Below are 23506 nucleotides of genomic sequence, written 5' to 3'. Positions count from 1 at the left end.
TAATTGCCTGCCAGTAACCTCCAATTATGTAGCATATAGTCAATGCAGTGCTTCTCCAATGTGTCAACACTGCATTAAAATTCTGTATTATATACTGTATGCACTAGCTCTGTAATGATAATGGAGTCCCCACATGGTTTGACATTAAAAACTGTCTGGAAAAATGCAGTGACAACAATGTTTCTCAATGCTGATAGTTTTTTTCAGTAGTTTCTAAAGGTGTGTAGCCTGCAAAACTGGGTCAACTTGCAAAATAACATAGAAAGGCAAAAGAGAGAGGACATGTATGACCTCTGCATTGAAAAATGATGGCTAAGCATTCTGTTAACGGCCGCTTAAAAGTTGCCTTCTGGCATGAAAGCCACACAGCCACTGATAGCCACAAAGCCAATTACTGTAACTTACAGTATAGCAACAAAGACACAACTCTGCATGTCCAACTTTTTATGTCAGTGGAGGATTTTGAGGGTAAGCACATTATTGCATCTTACTCTCATTTCCACTTCTCATATCCCCGAAAATATAAATTTCAAATAATCTCTCTCTATTGATTACAATTTCCTACATTTGATGGCAATGATGATAGCCATCTAATCATTCCTCTTCCTTTTTGGTATCACCTGTGCACCTTTGTACCTCAGGTCATTCCTACCACATGTACGCACATGTGTTCTTGTCAATACCTCTCCTGCTCTATGGGGCAAAGAACATTTTGCCAAGGACTGAAAGTGCTTTCTCTCTACCATTGCATTCTGGTCAGGAGGTAGCTCCTCGACTTAAGAGTACTCCACTGATTTAGCATTGTCCTATAACACTGACTCATGATGGACTGTTAAAAATATCTCCTTAGTCGTTTTTATTCCAGACATTCTTCTTCCTTGTCAAAACCTGGCACCTACATTGCCCACAATGCAACTCAACTGCCGACAGTTTTGTCAGAGACGGTGTGTTAGTGCTAGTAGTGGCTAATGTAGCCTCAAGCCGGAATGAGGAGCGGGCTACAGAGGTCTGGTAAACTCACTTCTTTCTAACGCCACACCTCCAGATTCTTCAAGATTTTCAAACTTACAGTCATCAGCCCCAACCAACACTGACTCAAGTTACATCACTTGAGACAATTTATCAGACTGCATGCAGCTCCCTCTGGAGCAACAAAAGACTTTATACTTTTTGCACGTATGCAGTAGTAGGCGTAAAACTGGAGCTACCCATTAATCCAGTCACATCACTGACCAACAACCCTGTCACGAGCAATTCTTTTTCATATTGTAACCATTTGTTTCAGTCGCCTAATCTTAACCATAACTTAACAATAGTTTATTTGCCATAACCATGATCTTACCGTGCTGTTGTTGCCATCCACAAATATTGTAATAATTTTAAAAAAAGTAAGCACAAAGACGTTACCACTGCACATAATCCAGGTATTTGCAGAATTGTTCAATATTAACCTTGTGTCTGGTGACAGGGTTGGAGCTAGCGGTGTTGCGATATACCGGTATTGACAATAGCAACCGTGATATTTAAAAACGAAATATTGATATCATGTTAATAATACACATATGATAATATCATGTAAGTAATCCAGCGCCTCTAAAATCATTTCCGTTCTCGCTTTGTCATAGTAGGTGTAAAGACAAAACACACAATAAACAAAGTTAAAAATTAATTTGACTGATAGCATTTTTTTTTTGTGAATTCTTTTGGCCACGATAATCGTGTAGTGAAAATTTCATATCGTGACAGCCCTAATTGGAGCCAACTGTTTCATAAACACCTTTACTTGTACAATTGTTTTTATAGTGTATGAACTACCAAAGAAAAGGAAAATTTAGCTGACTGCTTAGTACTAAAGGAGAAGGTGTTAGCTTTCATAAAATACTGATGAAAACAGTCAATTATAGCACCGTAACTACTATTTCGCTTCTATGGAAAACCCTTCCTCTAAAGTTCTCCCAATGAGAGCTCTCACTATTAGTTTAAGATCCTTCCAGTCCATATGTAAACTATCTATCTGCAGCAGAACATCGCACCTACATGTGAAATGAGATGTTAAGCCAAAGATGTGAGTTATGAGCTTTATAGTGCATTGTCCATAGCTGTGACACTTAATCCAGGAGCCAGTCCAGACCCTGGTTCTCTACTGGCCGTGTCATTTAGACTGACCTCAGTACACCAGCCATCCATGTAATTACTTCACAGGGTTTTCTGTGCTCCTCTGCCTCCCCTTCTGCCTCCAGGATTACTCCCGAAGGCACACAGGACAGTCACGTCAGCAGTTTCCAGTGACCACAGCCCCGTAGCACATCTCCTCCACCCTTACTCTCTGTCTTTTGTCTCACAGCATCCTCCCATTCCACACAGTCTGGGTGAGAACATCATGTTCAGGTAAAGGTCTTTTCCAGTCTGCGTTGCTTTTCAAGCACAACCAAACCTCCAAAAACCACCATATAATCCCAAATTTCCATAATTGCCATTCTTTACCATTTTGCAATTGTATGACCTCATTTCTCTATTAGCCATCTGCTGCAGGAGTTTACCCTTTTTTTCATGCAGGATTTAGCCTTGTCCGCCAACTGAGCATCTTGCCATTGTAACCAGTGAATAGACTGAAGTGCTCTGGAGAGGGATCACTTAATTCAGAGATTTGCCAGCCTGCCTCTTCATTATAGTTCACCTTCTTCACTCAGTGAAGTCCAAATTGTCTAGGCAGTGCAGACATGATTCCAGCCCTGAGTGCTCAGAAGTCTTTTCTGGCAAAGTGATCTCACAGTCTGGGCTAGTAAACATTTCAAAATTTGTAGAGTTTGTTTAAAATCTTTCCCATATAGACCCACTCAAATGGGCTCCTTTGATTATTCAGTATTATTTGTTGTTCCTCTCCTAAATGTTTGATATATTTTGTATTGAGAAATAATACTCACACCAACCTGTAACTTTGCTTTCCCCTTGAAAGATGTCAGTGTAACACCTGCCTGGGCTAAGATTTTACACAAACATTCATAACTATCACATATGCTTCTCTTGTTAGCTTCTGCTTGAATGTGTAGAATGATGTGGTATTGAAGTGGAATAATGATAGCTTTGGGGGACATATTCTAATTTCATCTCACCTGATACTCTTTGCCCACAGTGATGTATCTCCATTATAAACAGCTCTCAAATGTATTTTCCTTTTCCAGAGATTAAATGCCCCCCCACACACACACACTGTGATAATTGTCCTTCCAGTTTGGCATATCAGCAAGTAGTGGCTCTCCACCCCTGCCTGTTTGCGACTTACTTCAGTACAGTCCAACACTTATCTATGTTTGGGAGCTGACTCCATTTCACTTTAATGTACCACAAATATGCTGCTAAAACAATTCCTTTTGATTGATTCTTGAGAATCAATGGTGGTTTTCCTTAACCTCCTCTTCTTCTTCCCTGTCTTCTTTTACGCCCTATTAACTTACTCTTTATCCACTGTCTCCCTAGATTCCCCATGACCCCTCTCTTAACACTCTCTGAACTCCCTCTGTCCTACCTTGAGGAAAGTGTCCAGTGATCCATTCTCCATGTATTCAGTGATGATCATCACTGGTTTGCCTGAAAGAAAGATATAAGAACATACTTCACTACAAAAACAATAATACATTAAAAAAAACCAAACAGAAATAACAAAATATTGAGAGGAAGAAAAAAAAACATGTAAGCTTAATGTTAGATATTTGGAGTGGGTACTCAAGTTTTAGGTTTTCTCAAAGAACTTAATTTTTAACGAACATACAGAATATTACACAATCTGTAACACTATAACACTTACTAGCATAAAATGGTGTATTTCATATATATCACAGGCAAATCAGAAAGATATATTCTTTGACGTACTTCCCACGTCTCTTTTTGTCAGGCTAAGTTCTGCTTTGTCAGACTAAGTCCAGTCTAAACGGTACTACTATGTCAAAAGCTAGCTCAACGTCCCTCAGATTCAGTTGTGCATCATCAGCATCAGCTGTAGTTTCTCAGCTTTAACTTCACAGTCGCTCCATATAGTCGCATCATGTCAAGTTCCCATATCGAGATATCACGGTTCACAGTTCCCATGTTTAAATAAATGCTGTTTGGATTTGACAAGATCTGTTAGTGTGATCTCTTGAGATTATTTAGTTCCAAAATCGAACAGATTTGACTTGTTTAACACTCATATCATAACATATGAATATGGAGATGCAGAGCTAATAATTATAAGGCAGATAATGAGTTAGAGTTAGGTGTGTGGCTGTAAAGTATGGTCCATGTAAAAAACAGCATTACAGTAGAGTTTAACTCAAAGTACAACTCAGCTTGATAAACCACAGTTGAAGCTGTCAAAGCACATCTGACACTGACTGATGAAGCACAGCTGAGTGTGATGGATGTTGAAAAACCCTGACAAAGTACGGCTTATAGACTGGAGAAATCAAAGCAGAGTCTGACAAGTAAACTTGAGTCTGACAAGTTGAGCTTGAGATTCCTAAACATCTACACAGTACAACTGCCATATGAGTAGTCCCAGTAATCTGAATTGTGACATATTTTAGAAATCCTACAAGGTGAATCTCGGGCTCACAACCAAAAAGCAAAACAAAGTGCGTTAAATCTGACTAGAAACAGACATGCTGATGACTCACTCTTGGTGACCACGCCCTCTAGATGGATGATGTTTGGATGGTTAAACTGGCCCATGATTGACGCCTCCCAAAGGAAGTCGCGTCTCTGCTGCTCTGTGTAGCCTGCTTTCAAGGTCTTAATGGCAACCTGGATCTCTCTTTTCCCGGGCAGCCTCAGCGGTCCGCTGCACACCTCGCCAAACTCTCCTGAGGCAAAGAGACAGAGCTTGACTGTGGCCTCAACATTTCAGCCCACCTTCAGCTGCAATTGTTCAATGGTAAATGGTAAATGACCTAAATTTAAAAGTCCACTTGTGTTGTTCTATTGAGTAATTGCTTTATTTGAGAACAGCAAAATTTCTAGACAAAAAAAGTAAAGCTGTGGAGAATAAAAATAATTTAGGTGCTATTACTTCTCAGTTCTTTATAGAACCACAATAGAACCGAAAAAGCGTTTCTGTTTTTGGTTGTGTCTTTTTGCAGCGTGCTTTGTAAATTTGCATGTGTTGTCAAATTAATGAAGATGTTTTTTTAATTTGCTTGTGTTTTGTCTATTTGCATGGTCTTTCTGAAGTTGCAGTGCGTTTGCCCTTGTCGGTCACCATACATTTCACTGCTGCACAGCTAGAAAGCTCGTGAGACTTACAAATGTTGCAAAATCAACATGTTTGTCAGAAGAGAACAAACACCATTTATATCCGTGTGAAGCGTCATTTTCTAACACAGTGTTGCGCTTAATTGACTGTGTGTAAATGTGCGTACATACAATGCCGCACAATTATAAATGTGACAGGCTCATGCAGGTTGAAGAAAAAAACGCACCATCGTAGAGGTAATGAGAAAATGGTTAAATTCCATACAACATGTCTAAATTGGGCTTGACTCATTACGGTTATTACTGTACATTGAGTGTGTTTTAATACAGTATTGTTTGAAGTAAAGCTGTTACAGGATGTTGGAGTATTTTACCTGCGCATGATTGACTGAACAGGTTCACTTCAGAATGAACAATAATTTATTCATATATTATTCCGGCCAAATCAGCCCCAAAGTGACACTCAGAATAAGAATCAGTGTATCTGTAAGTCACACACACACACACACACACACACAGCCAAGAAGGCAGGCATACTGAGTTGACTCACCAGCTCCGATGATCCTCTCTATGGAGATGAATGAGACGTCAATCTCCTGGGCAAATTCATGCACTGCCTGGTTGGGATCTTCATAGGTGAGGGGGTCAATGTAGGTACGCACCCCAGGGAACTTTACTGCAGACACACATGCATGACATCATTACCATTTAGATGTCATTTACTATTATTAACATATATTCAAGCTTGTATCCAAAATACGATGCATGCATACATAACAATGTAGTAGCATGAGTGGTCCCAATCTCTATACCGGAAGATGCTGCCAACTTTGTTACAGTATCTTTGATCATTTCATCATTGCTGTCTGCGTTAAAATGATTGCCATCATACCTATTAGAGTTGGGCAATATGACAGTGTATTATATCTATTGAGACGATGGAAACTCATCACCAATGTAGCTTCTCTTTAACATTTCTGGTTGTATTAGGCCATCGCATGCAATGTTGCAAATCAAGGAGCAGGATTACTTTACGGCAAAATTTGACAATTTCCACAAAATGTTCTCATGATATAAATACATAAAATAATGTATACTGTGAAGTAGAAGATTTTGTCCATATTTCCTACCCCAAATCAACATTATTTCTGGTTTTTATATTGTTGAGGTGATGTGATTTAGTACATGCTCTGAACTCCTGAAGCCTTTATGATAATTCTACCTTTAAAAAAAACATCACTGCTACTGAAAGTACTTAGCTGAAACTACCTAAAATACTGCACCTAGAGAACGAAATACAATGATTCATACCTTTAATTATCCCAGAAACAAGACACTATTCTTTGTGGTCATGTGTGGTATTCTCTGTGGTATTTTTTCCTGACTTCTCCGGAGCTGATGTACCCGTCACGGTCGGCTCTGATGCCAACAGATGGATAGTAGGATACAATGCCAAAAAATGCGGCCAAATATATTAAGCTGTCATGGCCTATAAATCATCATGGCTTTGTGTGTCCTCTGCCAACATGGCTGCCATGGAGCTGGTTTGTAGTTGTGTCATTCAAAGAATAGCTCCTAGGACAAAACATTGTCAACTGTACTGGTAAAACACACACACGCGCCTACGGTGATGAACAAACTCATACAGACATGACCGCTGTCTGAACCCTCTACTGTAGGCTTACATGTAGTGTAAACTTTGGATGAACTTGACCCCCCCATATACAGAATGAGTTTGGGCTTTCGTAACTTACTGTGACCATTGTGGAAGTGCATCTTTTCCTCTTCAGGATCCTGCTTTGCTTTGCTGTAGCCACACCGCCTGAGAAGGAGGAGACACAAACACAGCAGAATCAGTATTGTTATGTGCACATGTGAAAGCATTGACTAGTGTTTTTTCACATTGCAGAAAACCTTGTATAAATGACACATATGGACGATTTACAGGGGATAGACAAAAACAATGGGAACACCTCATGGAAAAGGACTTCAGCACTGTTAAAAGGGTGGGACAAATTAAGCTAAATGTCGATTAGCAGTATTTTCAGCAATAACACAGTTCTGTCACCCTTATTATTATTATTATTATTATTTTTCTTAATAAATGACACATTAGAAAACATTCAGCTTGAGAGATAATTGTATCTGCTATTCAGTTTCAGCTGGTCTATTTACAGTAGCATCATTTAGCAATGATTGTACATCATTTGTTTACATACATTTCCAATTTCTAGTACAAGGTAGCACTAATACTGTATGCCCTTATGCATTTTATCTGTTGTATATCTAAACAAAGAACAAACAGTGACATTTACACTAGATAGATAAAAAGGGTAACAGACAGAGATCACAGTAAAGATACCACAAAATGGCAGACACAGAAAATCTATCCTGGCCAACAGACGGCACAATCACACTTGGATCTAAATGCAAGATAAGCATTTTATTTCCTCATAGGATCTGCTAACGTACATTTCAAGCTTTTCAAAAATATTGCTGAAAATGCTGAAAACTACCAGCCTTTTAGACATTAGCAAAGGCCTGCAGTTTTCAAATAATATAATTTTCCAAGAAAGCCCTTGTCAACAGATGAACTCTGGCGAGAGCAGTCTTGCGCTTTTCAATAAAGGCCATATACAAAATAACGATTTTTGGTCAAGTTGCCCGAAAGAAAAAGGACATATAAGAAAAATGCTTTGTGTCACTGGCTTTTGTCTGCATCCATATCATATCCTTCTCTCTTATGCCCATGTGAGAAAGCATGTCTGTGTATCCCCTGATGCTTAGGGTAAAACCTGTATCAGTTTGTTTGTTGTGCGTCTGTGTGTGTGAGAGAGAGAGAGAGAGAGAGAGAGAGAGAGAGAGAGAGAGAGAGAGAGAGAGAGAGAGAGAGAGAGAGAGAGAGAGAGAGAGAGAGAGAGAGAGAGAGAGTGTGTGCGCGTGTGCGCTCAAAGCTTCAAGTCAATATTCAGACACGCAGCATCTGAGATATTCGGAGATCACAAATAACCCAGATTAAACGGGAGGATTGATTTTAAACTTGATCCTATACACATGTGCACACGCAAACACACACACACACACACACACACGACACTGACAGAACGGACACAGAGACACACTCAAATTAGTATATTTGTAAGGTTAATGCATTCATTTACTTTACTGCATCTGTAAAAAAAAAAAAAAAAAAAAAAAAAAAAAAGAGGCAACACAGTGTTTTAGATGGAGGAGTTTTCCTCATTTTTTCTTTCTTGAAGACAAATGCTGAAGTGCATGAACACATCGACAACACACAGACACACACAGGGGTCATGTCCAAGTCTATGCCATCATGGCTCTCTGTAGGACAGCCAGGCTTGGCTGGAGGGGTTTGGTATGGGCAGCTGGATAGTCTGGGGGAGGGGAGTCTGAGTGTGTGTGTGTATATGTGTGTGTGTTTTGTACATTTGTGTCTGCCTGAGGGTGTTTAGTTTGCCGGATCTGTTGAGTCAAGGGGTTTGAGCACGCTCAATGCCCAGCCTGCCCTCCAACTTCCTGCATGTATGTGTGTGTGTGTTAACCCATGCATACATGCATCAGTGTGTATGTGTGTGTGTCTACACATGTGCGCTGTGTCTATGCATGCGTGTGTAGTCTGGAGGGTCGTGCAGGAGGAGGGGAGGGGAGGTGGGGATACAGTGGTTGGAGGGGGTTGTGGTGCTTCCCAAATCCATCACCGGAACATTTGGCATTCTTCCATCTCTCCTCCCCCACACGAAACCCGAGTGATCCTCGATCCTCATCCCTGTTCGGCTAAACCAAAATCCCCAATGTGTCTTTCTGATTTGCTTTTTAATCTTTGAAAACACCACTGCCCCCACCATTTATTCATCTGATCATTTTCTCTAATAACATACATATTCACTACATAATCTTTGTGAAAAAATTCTAGAAGAAGGATGAACTAAAATGATGACTTAATAGATAAAGGGATGGAAAGTTCAATGAATGAAGGAGCAGCACAATGTGTGTATGGATGAAAAATAATGAACAGATCCATGGATAGATGGGTGTAAGATCAATAATACAAATGCTTGAATGGAGGGATGGGTGGATGAACAGACCATAAGAACATGGATGTGAATCTGAATTCACACTCTGAGCTTTTGTAAAACTGCCCTCAGCCTTGTTCAGTTAAGGGATTTGGATATATATACCCGGTCATTAACTTAATTAGATACATATCACAATAAGATGTGGTTAAGGAAGATGAAATCAGGCAAAAAAAAAAAAAATCTTCAAGTAACATTTACAGACAAAGAAATGAGTTTCAGGGACTTTTATGAACATAACATCATATGAGGATAAAAGGCTGACTTTCTTCTCGACAACGATATGATACTGCTATATACAGAACTTGAATTGGTGTATGTTGTGTGTGTATGTGTGAACATGATATCAGAAAATTGGTTGTACCAATTACAAGGCAAGGTTAAGTGAAGGTCATGAGCGCGGAGGTATGCTGACATTAACACAACATTAATGTAGTGTATAATGTATGGAGCACAGAGTGCTAAATACTTATATATGTGTAACAGAACAAAGTTGTGTCACCAGACTTGAGGAGAATCAACCCTGAAGCTCTAACCTAAAAAGCAACCCTTAATCCTGACCTATTACAAAACTCTAACTTCCAGCCATGTATCTAATCCCATAATGCTGCTCAGCAACACAGAAATATCTGGGTCAGAGAAGAGATTTGATGTCATTTTTGTTAGTCAGCAATAGGTGAGAGGACAAGGGGATGGCCTCTGACTAAGCTAACATATATCCAATATACAGAGATTGGCATGACTGCTGTGATTTACAAAATGAAAATAACTGTACTTAAAAATAAAATTAAAATACAATCTCAGCAGCCTCTTTCATGGACAGAACAATTCCTAAATAAATGATGTCAGAGTGTCCTCTTTGTGAAATGCAGTTTGTCATTATTTCCTTGAAGCGAGTAATGCCAGTATAGTTTACTCTCATCATCCAATAACATCACTTACTCCAAAGACGAGAGGGTAAGGGATGTCGCTACAAACTCGCACAATTCCCGCATTTAATGTACTGTGGATATTCCATCCACAGGAGAAATATGTACCTGCATGTGCTTACACCTGCATACATATCACTATATACATGCTTTCCTGGTTGTGTCTGTGTTTCTTCAGGTGTGTTTTTATGTCTTACCGTCCACTGAGAAGGAATCCAGCGACTACTGCCAGTAGGACCAGAGCCAACGTGATGGCCACGGCTATTATCGAAGCCTGAGCACGCTCACTGGTAGCAGTTACTGCCGAAGAAAAGAGGTGGCATTAGACACACATAGTGCACACAGTGGAACTTTATTGTACTGTCATATTCTCTCTCTCTCTCTCTCTCTGGTGTACTTACAGTAAGGGCTGGTCTGGAATTCAAAACGTCGGCTAAATGCGCCATAACCTGCTGAGGTCCTGGCACGCACCTGTAATGCATCATATCCAAATATATGACATCATATTTTCATATATATATTCATATGTGTTACACTTTGATTCAACAACTTCTTTGTAACTGCTTATTCACCTCTTCTCAAGTGCTTTTTGCCTACATATTTGTATATTTTCATTTTTTTGTCCTCACATTATTATTTATCAATGATTATTTAGATTTTTTGAACCCATGTTTGACCTGGAAGATGTAGACTGAAGAGGGCTTCAGGCTTTCCACCACCATCTCAGTCTCCTTGGATTTTATAATAGTGTAACTGGAGTCCTGCTCCTGTGGAAGGAAAAAAGAGAGGGGGTTAATGGAATTAATTCACGTGCCTTACATACATTTCTGTAGCCTTGATGATTATTTGTTGTTGCAGTAATTATTCTGCCAGATTTTGTACATGTACGTCTTCTTGCCGGCACCTTTTTTTCCTATTCGTCTGCATATTTTTATGGCTAAACTACCTGTGTGCGTGAGTGTGAGTGTGTGTAAGTGCATGTGTGTAAGGATCAGTTTCCCCAATTGTAACCACATCAGGTTTAAACAAAGCTAAATGCCTCCTCCATTAGCCAGAAGCCATTAGCTAACCACTGACCACAAACCCTGCTCTGCTCTCCTGTACGTATACCTTTATTCTGACCTTCCCAGAAAAGAAGACATGTGAGGATGAAAGAAAGAAAAGAGGAAGGGTACCGGAACAATGATCTGAATAGAAGCATCAAATTGCTCTCTCTACCAAAGCCCTACAGCGCTGTCACATGAAAGAGTCTTTTAGAGGTGAAGGTTTAAGAGGACCTGATCAAAATGGCCACTTCAGTTAAAAAAGAAATACTTTTAAACGTATATTCTGCTGTATTGAGGGACAATATGAACACTGTTGGTCTCTAGATTTCTGCAAATATTACATAATAAATGTGTGGAGCACAGGGCTGTTATAAGGCAAACATCCATTGGAGATGGGGGTCATTTTAGCATCATTAGATTCTAAAATGCATGAAATATAGATTTTCAGCAGGTTTAAAAAGCATCTTTGAAAGTTAATTTTCACCCAGATAACTTCATAGAGGTATATGTATGTCCTGTAGTACTGGTTTTAGCTCATCACAATGTTTGTATATGATTATATTCTGGTGAACATGGCACTGATAAAATAAACACCACATGAAAAAATACTTTAAAGTTGAGTCAGTATGTGTCAACTTTACAACCGACCTTATAATAAAAAAGTTTTATTTTTTTTCCATTTTGTTTAAAGTTATGTGGTGTTTAACACAGTTTCCCAAGAGACCAATTATAATCTTCACAAAGCACTAAGCTAAATTATTTGTAGCTGCATTCATGCAGTATAGTGTATATCCAATGCACATAAGCATAAGAGTGCATGCAAAATCAATCCCTCCATGACAGGCTCAGCAACATCTGAATAATAAGAGCTTTAGAAAGGTACTCAGAAGCCTTTGTGTAAGAAGCAAAATAAGAACAATTTGTATATTTTTTTTACCTTTTCAAAATACTTGATCTCGTACTCCAGGATAATGCCGTTGGGGCGATCAGGCTCTGCCCAAGATAGGGCGATGCTGCTCTTCCCCGTGTGACCTTTTCTCACTACGCTCACTGGAGAGGGTGCTGCGTGCACACACACACACACACACACACACACACACACACACACACACACACACAAAGACATAGCACAATTTCAAGCACATTTTGCTTGAGTAGTAAAAATCCAGCAGTTTAATATGATGCAACCCAGTGCATCTCTTTAATTCCAGTATTTAACATGACTGACATAACATCCTGATAAACAGTGACTGAACACAAGAGAAATGGTGCCAAAGTTGTAAAATCCGTTGGGTACCATCAGCATCTATAAGACAGCCCTCTTCTGATGACACCTCATCCTTTGATTTTTACATGCACAGAGCTAATTGTAATGCTTGCTGTGATTGTTGTACATTATGAAATATTAAACCGAAGATGAAACATCAAAGAACAAAAATCACACACACAAAAAAAAGGCCAACAATGATTTTATGGCACATGGTGGTGAAAAGAGGGGGTTTACCATATTAGAATGTACATCTGTCCATATTAGAATGTACATCTGTCTTTGTACAATTCTACAATTGAGAATGACTTCCGGATGGGAGCCGAAACGTCTTGATTCTGAAAACAGTGTCCAGATGACTACGACTGAAACCTTTTCTACGATAGAACACTCCTGGACGAATGAGGGACTACACCGTCTTATCCGTCTTTGCTGTTGTGTTATTTCTGGCATGCTGGGTAAATAAAAAAAAAGAAATCTGCCATATTTCCATCATATTTTCCCCAGAGTTTCTTCTTTGGAATTCAGGTTTGTTAGTTACCAACGTTCCTCTGAGGTTATTTGGCACAGTCCATTGAGCTTTAACTCAACTGCTCGAGATTATTTCTGGTTCCAAAGCAGCTCTGCTTCTGAAAAAAATCAAAACATTTGCAATCTGGCAACAAGGTGCACCTGAGCCTAATTAAACTATCCCTTTATATCTTGCTATTCAATAGATGCTGGCAGAGGAAACCATGAAGTCAACTTTGACTACACACATCTGTTTGGCAGCCTGCAAAGGACACTACACACATTTTAGAATAGTTCTACATGTTTACATGTGATACAAAGATTTTACTTATTTAGTAAGTTAAGTTATTTTTACAACTCTTTCTTAAATACTGTAGTATGGTTATACATATTAAAACATGGAAGAACAACCAGCATTCCATTTATCTCTCCCCCTTCAAATTGCAGTATCACAGAAGAAAACGTTCTTTGGCTTTACGTCGTTTTTCTTTTGGTTTGTTTTTGGCTCTTTGCAAAGTTTCCATTTCCATTATAGTTTTTTTGTGATTTATTCTATAAGTTCTCAAGTCAAGTGAGTGTGAATTTGCATCAATCATCGAGCCATCCTGTCGTAACCTGAACTGTTGGCCCATCTCTCAGAGGGGCAGTTGGAAAGTCTCTGACACATAAAGAGCTTTTCACCAGGCAAAATGCTCCCTCAGGCAACGTGCTGATAGTGTGTGTGTGTGTGTGTGTGTGTGTGTGTGTGTGTGTGTGTGTGTGTGTGTGCGCACCTGCGCGCATGTGTAAGCTTCTACTGCAAATGCTAAACACCGTTTAGGTTTCAATAGCCTCAGCAGAACTCCACAGGGAATAAATCATCGCTACAAACACAGTAACTGTATCCTGAGTGGATGGTCGCACAGAAGTGTTATCTGCAACATCTTAAAAGCCTGAAACCAGAAACCGAATCACACACACTCAATGCTTAAATGGTATAAATGCTGGGATGCAATGATGAGAGAGAGGGCTTCTTTTCCCAGCAGCTCAACGGGTAACAATACACCAAAATCTAAGTTTAAATCCTCCAAAAATGGATGCAGTTTACCATGCTATATTTAATCAAGAGTTTTGAATAGAGGGTGTCATATGAGGGTGTGCAGATCGTAAAGCTCACTGGTATACAAACTTATGATTTGGGGATTAATAATTAATCTTAATGTGACATTCCACATTTAAAAAAAAAAAAAAAAATATATATATATATATATAAATATATATATATATATATATATATATATATAAATAAAAATATAGAAATATATATAAATAAACGGGGGAACCGGGTTCAAATCCCCCTCGGGGCGCATCCAGTGTGGGTCCTTAGGCAAGACCCTTCACACTACTGCCTACCTCATGCAATGATGAGTGACAATGAAAGATATGAGATGCCGGCTCAGACGTCGCCCGGCCAAACAAGGTCTGCGTCAGGTGCTGGGGAACCAGAGCACCGTGATGAAAAATGGGCTTCTGGAACAAGGGGGAGATGGGCGAGATGCAATAACAAGGCTCTGTTGGAATGCTACTACTCCAGTAACCCTAGTCAGTGGTGCCCGTGGTCATCGGAACACTCGGGGCAGTGACCCCCAAACTGGAGGAGTGGCTACAGCAGATCCCTGGAAGAACACCAGACATCTCGGTACAGAAGAGTGCAGTACTAGGAACAGCAAAGATACTGCGCAGAACCCTCAAGCTCCCAGGCCTCTGGTAGAGGACCCGAGCTCGAAGGATGAGACCACCTGCGGAGGGTAAAGGACGAAGTTTTGGGGGCTGCAGCTACTTACTTTTTATAATTGATTAATCTGTTTATTTAAATAAAATTAAAATAGTGAAAAAGCATCCATTACAATTTCCCAGAGCCTAAGCTGATGTCTTCAAAATGCTTGTTTTGACTGATACATGGACCAAACCCCAAATATGTTCAATTTACAGTGATAAAAACAGCTACACAATTGCTTGATATATTTCTTAAATGATTAATCTGTTATTTAAATTGTTGGATTTTCTATTGATGCTGAATAATTAACTAATCATTCAGCACTAATTCAAACTGTAAATATATATCTTATCTTATTTTAGTTACTGTGCTGTTTCCTGTGCATTTAACACATTCTGTTTATATTTGGAGCACATTCACAAACAACAAATGTTGATCACAGACCGATCTGGTCATCAGATAATTTCTGCCTGTTCCTTCTCAACCTTTTCACCAAATATCAAACAGCACAGACACACAACGTCCATATATAACACCTAAAGCAGCATTTTAGTCAACAGAAGCACCTTTCTCCACAATGTGACACCTTTTAGTGCCACGACTCAGCGACTGTGACTTAAAAAACAAGTCTGACATAACTGAGAAATGCCAATGCAGAGAGAGAATGGGAGGTGATGGAAGAGAGGGAAGGGGTGCTAAAGGAGGAGGAGGCGATGGAAGACAAGCGAGTGGATTGCCAAGAATGGAAAAAAGTGAGAGGTGAAATATGAGATGTCTCCCCCCCTATTGACATAGGGGGGAGACATGGTGAAAGAGTGTAGACAGGGCCCCAGCAACACTTTCATTTTAGCAACAGGGAAGACAGTGAAATCACACTTCCTTTTTCCATTTAAACACTTCCAGTGCATGTTACATCTGCTAATGAGCACCCGCAGTAAGGTAAGGCAGAACACCAGTGAACATAAACTCCTGGTGTTTTGCCATAATTTACCCCTGTGATGCTATTTTCTGTTTTTCCATCAATCTGAAGCTGTGAAATTCTATCTTACGAAGAGAGGTTAGAAAAGGTTGTGAAAGCTATTCAGTGGACGAGTGCAGCCCTCCAGTGTAACATCTCTGGCCTCAGATAGGAGCAACGTTATCACAGTACAGAACATAAGCCTCCCAGACTGCTATCTGTCTGAAGCATCACCAAAATCAATACAGACCTTCAACTATCTGGTTTATTATCCTTTAACTACCCTCAGAGAATGACAGAAAGAAACAGATCCAGAGACAGAGTGAAAGGGAGAGAGAAGACAGAGAGAGAGATGGCTTTCTTAAGGTTGTAAAGTGCCCAAGCTGCTCTCATCTTTTTTGTTTGCAACTTAATCTACCGCCTACCTGCTCCATCTCATGCCACTCTGTTTTTTCATACGTTTGTAACAGTGACAAGTCATTTAGCAGCCTAGAAATGATCCGTCATATAACCTATTGCATTCCTATCAGTTGAAACCCGCACATTTCAGTCACTCAGGAATTCATAAAAGTCGTAACAGGAAGAAAACAAAAAGTACGTGGTCCCTTAAACCTAGGGGTTAAACCTAGGGGTTTAAGGGACCTTTGTTGTATTGTCTTATTTCCTGTCATCTCTCCACTGTTGTATGACTAATAAAAAGGCATGCAAGGCACTTCTTACAAAGTGAAAAGTAAAACATGTCGATGTGTGTAAAGTAACAAAAAGACATTATGCACTTCAACAGAGGTTGAATTCAAAAGAAACTAAGTAAAATAAAAGATTTTATTCGTTCTTCCTCTGTCCCTTTCTCCTATATTGCCTCTGAGCGAGTGCCATCATGTGGATCATGTGACATCTTTTTTCTTTTCTTTTTACAGTTTATGAATGTCTGAATGGTTGAAATGTTCAGGTTCCTTCGGATAGCTATCCATAACCATGGTACGTCAACAGTCTTGAATCAGGGCTATTGGCATCCATTATCAAAATCTAAGATGTCTTCTAACCCAAAAATGAAGCCAATATAGTTCCTGCCTTCATGTGCCCCATGGCCATCTTCTTTCCAACCCACTCTCAAATCCCATATCCTCTCTCCTCTGATCTATCAAATGTCTCGTCTGTCTTCAAACCCTGTTTGGGAGCAATAATGCCTAAAATGACAAACCCAAATTAAAATGGCGGCAGCTCCTGAACCACTATGCATGAATAAAGTCTTGCCAGAAAAGAAACCTCCTGAAGTTTTTTGTGAAAGTGTCAGAAACATCAAAGAGTTGCAAATCCTGGTTTACAGCGGTCAAAACAATTGTTGACATGGCGTACTTAGGCATATCTGGTTTAAACTGCATTCAAAATACATTTAAATTGATGCTATTTTGTAAGCGCGAGCTCTTTCAGATTACAGCAATACCACGTGTCCATGTTTACTGAAGGAGTGTGATGTCGCGAGGCGAGAAAGAGAGAGAGGGCCAACTAGGAGTTAGAGAAGTTAATCCTCCCCTATTCCAAGTTCAATTCATTTCAGTGCAAACACTCCAGCGACCTCACTACTTTGAAATACATGCATAAAACAAAAAGACACATGGGCAGAGCACCAAGCTGTGCACTTATTTTTACCACCCACAAGGTAATGTATCACGATTCATTTCATTAATAGCCTGCAACAGCAAAAACAATGTATGGGAGCATTTAGTGTGCAGTTACCATGCAGTGCTCCCACACTGTGAACAACATGAAAAACAAATGGCCAGAAATAGACATAATAGAGCTGAGCTACCACAGAAACGCATTTAATATGTATACAGTATACTCATCAAGCTCGGCTAACAAAAGACTGAACATTCTGTGATTATTGATGATTAATTAGGTGATTTATTAGACTTCAAAGCGTCTTTGTTTTTGTGATTTGAATTCATGGATGACAATTTTGTGTAGAATGAACAGTATATTTATTACCGCCACTCAAGGCTTCACAGTTTTATTCACAAGGCACGAACAAATATCTAAAATAGAGACGTTGTGAAATGCCATCGGGCTGCAGTGATAATTCTGTAGTCAGTTTGGTGATTTATTTTTTTCTTTTTTCAATTAATTTCTACAAGTTCTTAGTCGTTGCTAGCTAGCTACCTTATCAAAACTATGTACTGGTGTGAAAGGCAACATCAAAGCAGTGCAAAATATATGACTTGCATTTTTAAAATTGTTAAGCTTCACCAGACCTCGGACTGTTTTATGAATGTGAACGAGCAGTTAATGTCCACCCTCACTCTTTCTTTCTTTGCTCTTTCACCCCCTTTCATTTCCCTTTTTCTTTACCGCTTCTTGCAATCTCACCTTTTCTTTCCTTATCACAACCTCCCCATCATTTCTCTTCCACAGCTTGTCCCCTCTACCTCCATCCTGTTGTTCTGTCCTTCTCTTTCCTCCTTCCCTCTTGCCTTTCACCTCTCCTCCTCACGAGTTCCAACACTTCATTATTCAGCAGGGCTTCACAGGGACACTGTGAAATCACCTATTTCACGGATCTCTTATTGAGTGTGACACTTCCCACACATCAAACGGCAGATCCTCTGACTCTTTCTCTCTGTCTCTGTCAGTGTGAGTCTCCCCGTTGCCCCCGTCTCTCAGTACTTTTGTCTCTGTATCTTGTTTTTGCCGTTTTACCCTCACAAGCAGAAGCATAGTCAAAACGCGCGCAAGCACAACACACAAACACAGATGTTTACAATGCTGATCAAAGTCCTCATTGGGTAATTACATCTGTGATATGGAGGCGAGGCAGGATCAGAGTACGTTAAAGTGTTCATTGTTATTATTGCTTCAGGATTATTGCTGATTCTTCTGATGACTTTGGGAAAATCACTTGACACAAAGACCTCCAGTGGTTGAAGACCTAACCTTGCTGCAGTGATGTAGAAATGTACTTACTGTTGGGTGTGGTTAAAGGTACAGCGAGCAGCTTGGTACTAAGAGACTTTTTAAGAAGGCATCCAATTTTACTCACATTAACGGCTGTTCATTTGCATATTTTTGGAGGCCTAAAGAGCTCAAACTTTCTGGTACTGCATTTAGAAAATAATGAAAATAATGTGTTTTTATTCTCTTTCTTACCCTTGGAAAGGTCCCGACCCCCCCGCTTTGGGAACCATTGACTTAGAAGAGGACACATGGTTTCGATGTGATAGTTTGGTGCACTGACGGGTCTGAGCAATTTCTTGATAATAAATAGAAATAATATATGAGTATGTTAGTTTAATATTCATATAACGTTTACAATCATATGCAAGCCTTCTGGGCCATCTGTTAACTGAACTGATGAGTAATACCATGGGTAAGAGATTTGCAGTCTTGCAACTGTAATTCATACTATTTTTACTGCATTTACTTGGCAAAATATGGTAATTAGAGGTAACTGCAAATGGTTCATCTGAACACTAAGTATTTCCATTTGAGCACACGTTTGCGCAGATGTTCTGCAATCTGTATTAAAGATATTTGGACCAGCTAAACACTATTGGTACAGCTGTGCAAAATCTGTCCTATGCTTCCAATGTATTAATTATCCTGTAAATGTTACTGTACTTCTTGATGCATTATCTCCAGTTATGTATTTGCTTTATTACTTTTCCTGCAACAACCTGATTTACCAATGTGGATCATAACATTTTCAATTAAATCGCTATTATTTTCTCCAAAGAAAATGTATGGGATTTTGGAATTACAGTCCATATTGACCATTTCCCTTTATTCAGCCATTCAGCATCATCACAGGCACAACGGCAGGAATTTACAATTAGTGAAACAAATGTGAAGTTGTTAACCAAGCATGCTGCTGTAAAATTCAGCAACTATTGTCTGTTTTGCTATTAGTTGTTCTGAAATGCCGAAGAAATACCTTTGGTGAGGCACCTTTAAACTTTTACGCTTGAGTTTTTGGAAAAGCCTGCCTGAAGATTAGAATGTATCTGAAAGTGTTTATCTTTAAATGTAAAATTCAAACACACCTTTAGCCTGGCTTAGTATGATTTAATGGCCACTGCCTAAGTTTTGTCTAAAATAGTTATTCTTGTATTTATTTATTTACTTTTATGTATTTTATGACCTTTATTTTAATATTTTTTCTGTATTTGTATATACTCTATATTTTTGTGTTCATAGTCTAATTAGTTTGGCAGTCATCTGTAAAGCACATTGAACTGCACTAACCTGTGTGAAGTTTTGATTTACAGATTTGATTTCTTGATTCCTGTACACGTCAAATTCAAAGTGCTAGTGACTGCTCCTAACATGTATTTTATTTCCAAATGTAAGCATGTATATGTATCTAATATCAACAGAAATAAAGACATGCCTGTACCACATGCATGCCAAAGAGCAGCACATTTTATCTGCCTGTGACTCGGCCAGCCATGTGTAATCTAATGTAATCCCTAATCTCCATTTGGTCCAGTGACTGGATAACTTTAATCCAGCTACAACTCCAATAAACTGAATGTGAGTTCTGTAGTCTGGTGTAATCCATTCAGTCTGCTGTCAGCCACAGTGACAACACAGTTAGAGAGCCGTCAATACTCTCGACTGTCCATCTGCCTCTGCCTCTCTCTCTCTTACAAACACATACTGCATCCTTCCTACTACGACTACTACTACTACTTCCTACTATTACTTGACTGCCAATGAACCATCTGTTCAACAAATAGGAATAAACACGCTCCTTCAAAACAGTTTTTTTCCTCTAGCCTCCGGTACAGATTGAAGCCTTGGGAAGGAGAGCATTAACCTCATATTTTTCTCATTTCATTACACTGTGTGCTACCCATTTCATTACGAGCAAATAAAATAAACTACACATGCACATACCTCCCGTAAACATAAAAATTGGTTCCCAAAGCAGAAATGAATTTTAATCTCCATTTAAAAAGGAAAGCCAACAAAGCTTCCAATATTTACAGCTATGGAGAGAAGTTGGATTCTTTCATTGTCCAATATTAGAGTGGTCTTTTATCTTTGGTCTCGCTTCAGTTGGTTTAGTGCCTTGCTCAAACATATTTTATAGTTACACATATTTTCTAAGCTGCTCTAGTATCGCAGATAATGAAATATTCCCAACAGCTAACAAGTGCAAAACGTAATACGAACTGAAGTTTTCTTTTTTGCTCATAGTTCATCAATAATAGTATTTCCCAGTCTAAAATTAACATGGAAACTTACACGTCATCAGCCTGATTCATTATTGTCGATAGGCATGCAGAATAACACCTGCTTCCACACAAGACACCCCATACACAAACAGCCCACAAATCAAGTGGTTTCATTATGGCAACGATTCCTGCAAATCTTGTTGATGAAATGTACTGCCTAATTGAGGGGACCAAGCTGCTTTTTCAATGACGAATCTAGATGCAAAAGCAACAACAAAAAAAAGCTTTCCACTGTGCAATGTTCCCTCGTTCACTACAGGGATGGTGCACGAGGGAAAATTAATACAACAACAGATTTGTTGGACAAATACTGTGATAATTTGATCATCTGGTGTCTTTGTTATCAAACCCAGATATTCATGCCAGGAATCCAACACACAGGTTGGTCTGTGGCAGTCTCAATAAGAAGGGGAAAAAAAAATGATTCATGACTAAACGGTGATGATTTCCCTCGGATTCCACTGGGGGAAAAATGGGACAACTGTGGTGCTGATTGGAGAGCTCAAGGGGAGACTGTGATTGGCAAAAAAGCAAGTATTGACAGTTGGGACAGATCCGGTGCAACATACCTGCCTGATTAGTTGTCACATTAAGTGACACATACTGCTTCGCGTGGTCTTTGGCCAGCTCTGACACCCCGTTGATAGCCTCCAGCAGGAAACTGTAGTTGGTGTGTGACTGCAGGTCGGCCACCATCACAGAGGTGTTTGACAGGCCGACACGGCGTGGCAAGAAGCGTACGTTGGGGCCGCATTCTTCCAAGCCCCTTCCATCTGGCAAGACCCGTCTGCACAGGATGTTGTAGCGCACATCCTTCCTGCCACCTGTTTCCATGGGAACGGACCACTCCAGGAAGACGCTGGTCTCGTTGACATTGGAGATGGCGTTACGTGGAGCAGAGGGAGGGCCTGAGAGGGATGGAAAAGGGTTAGAAAAAGAAAAACAAATACATCCAGTAATATCATACAAGAGCATCTTGATGAGCAAAAGTTGGCTTTTAAAATTTGATCTCATTACAGCTGCATGATATCCGAGAATAAATCAGAGGTAAAAATGTACAAATAGTAAGGTTTTATATCCTCACGTGTGCAGGCCATATTGGGAGGGTCGGAGTCAATCTTATAGTATCCATCGTCACAACTGCAAGCAGTGGCTCCTGTCTGCCTGGCCACACTGTGGGGTGGACATTTACTGCAGGTCAAAGACTCCAGCAGCGAGCGGAAAAACCCTACTTTGCAGACTGAAAGACAAGGCGGAGGGAGGCAGATGCCGTGGGGTGTTTGGGGTTGGATAAAGAAGAGATGAGGTGATAAGAGTAGACATACAAATAGGAAAGGGAAGGGGGGTCATGGGGAGAGAGGTAAAAAGGGGGAGGAGAAAATAAGCAGGACAGCATGGTTAGTTCCTTTAAAAAAAAAAAGGTCAGCATCAAAACGGTAGAAAAATTTCCCTGGGTGGTTGTGGTTGTTTTGAGGTTCTTCATCAGAGATACTACTGTAGTTGCAGAGTTAAAATTAAAAGAAACATTTGTCACCTAGTTTTTGTTGTCAAATTTTTATTTTTTCTTTGTTCCTTTAGAAGTCTGATTTCTTCTTATCTTCCTCCACGGATTATTTCTTTTATCCAACCTGTGCAACCCTGCTCTCTTCGTCATATTTTATTATCCTAAACAACAAAGCTTTTTTTTTGCTATTGTGGGGCTTCCCTTCGTATTCCTAGTCAGTCTTCAATTCATTGATTTGTGACCAGCACCCAATTAAGACTTTGCACTTGCATCTGCTGCACAATATTGTACCCACCAAGCCCCATATGTCAAACATATACAAACAAATCCAACAAGCACAGAAGCAGACATCATTTCTCTTCCTCCCATACAAACACACACACAGACGGTTGATCTAAGTGGGGCAGGTAGACAGCAGGGTGACACAGGTGAATGTTAACATGCGAGAATACATCAACAACCTCTGTCGCCATGGCTGCGCCCCAAGCCAACCAATCACTGACTTATCACTCCATCATTTTCTTCCTGATTTTGCACGCAGACAGATGCAACTAGACACATGATATAGGGAATGAAATACTAATGGGATACTGGACTTTTGATATACCATAGCTATTGTGCAGTCAATGACAAATTTCTGTTTCATTTATTGTTGAGGAGAGGAGAAAAGGACAAAAGAGAGGAGCTGTTTCATCTGTGTCCTCTAAGGTCTCGAAGGTTAGGAGCCGTTTTTTTTAACCGATTGTTTATTAATGCGGCTGTTGTGAAGCCCATTCAGGCTGTAACTGTGATTAAGAACTACATAATTAAACTTCAGGAAAGATGATAAAAAACAGGAGAGGGAAAAATATGGGAAGGTAAAAAGGAAATAAGGGAATGATGGGAAGAGAGGATAGGAGAAAGAAAGCCAAGTTTACGCGGGGAAATGGGGAGAGAAAAGAGGAGAGAGGATGAGACAAAGGAGGAGTGGTGGAGCAGAAGA

At 39.7% G+C, this 23506-nt stretch overlaps 1 protein-coding gene across 1 annotated transcript in view; it reads right to left on the bottom strand.

Moving 5' to 3' along the window:
* LOC122865588 (ephrin type-A receptor 5) overlaps nucleotides 1–23506 on the bottom strand; it is a 70985-nt gene that overhangs the window by 15712 nt on the left and 31767 nt on the right. Inside the window, exons 4-13 of the mRNA XM_044174229.1 lie at nucleotides 22105–22260; nucleotides 21590–21928; nucleotides 12233–12357; nucleotides 10927–11016; nucleotides 10651–10720; nucleotides 10447–10549; nucleotides 6981–7048; nucleotides 5777–5902; nucleotides 4653–4838; nucleotides 3527–3588 (exon numbers count right to left, since the gene is read on the bottom strand). Of these exons, the coding sequence (XP_044030164.1) occupies nucleotides 3527–3588; nucleotides 4653–4838; nucleotides 5777–5902; nucleotides 6981–7048; nucleotides 10447–10549; nucleotides 10651–10720; nucleotides 10927–11016; nucleotides 12233–12357; nucleotides 21590–21928; nucleotides 22105–22260 (1325 nt within the window). The remainder of the gene's footprint in view (nucleotides 1–3526; nucleotides 3589–4652; nucleotides 4839–5776; nucleotides 5903–6980; nucleotides 7049–10446; nucleotides 10550–10650; nucleotides 10721–10926; nucleotides 11017–12232; nucleotides 12358–21589; nucleotides 21929–22104; nucleotides 22261–23506) is intronic.

The sequence above is a fragment of the Siniperca chuatsi genome, linkage group LG18 (assembly GCF_020085105.1).
Source record: "Siniperca chuatsi isolate FFG_IHB_CAS linkage group LG18, ASM2008510v1, whole genome shotgun sequence".
NCBI classification, from domain to species: domain Eukaryota; kingdom Metazoa; phylum Chordata; class Actinopteri; order Centrarchiformes; family Sinipercidae; genus Siniperca; species Siniperca chuatsi.
This window is presented reverse-complemented; position numbering and strand designations above follow the sequence as displayed.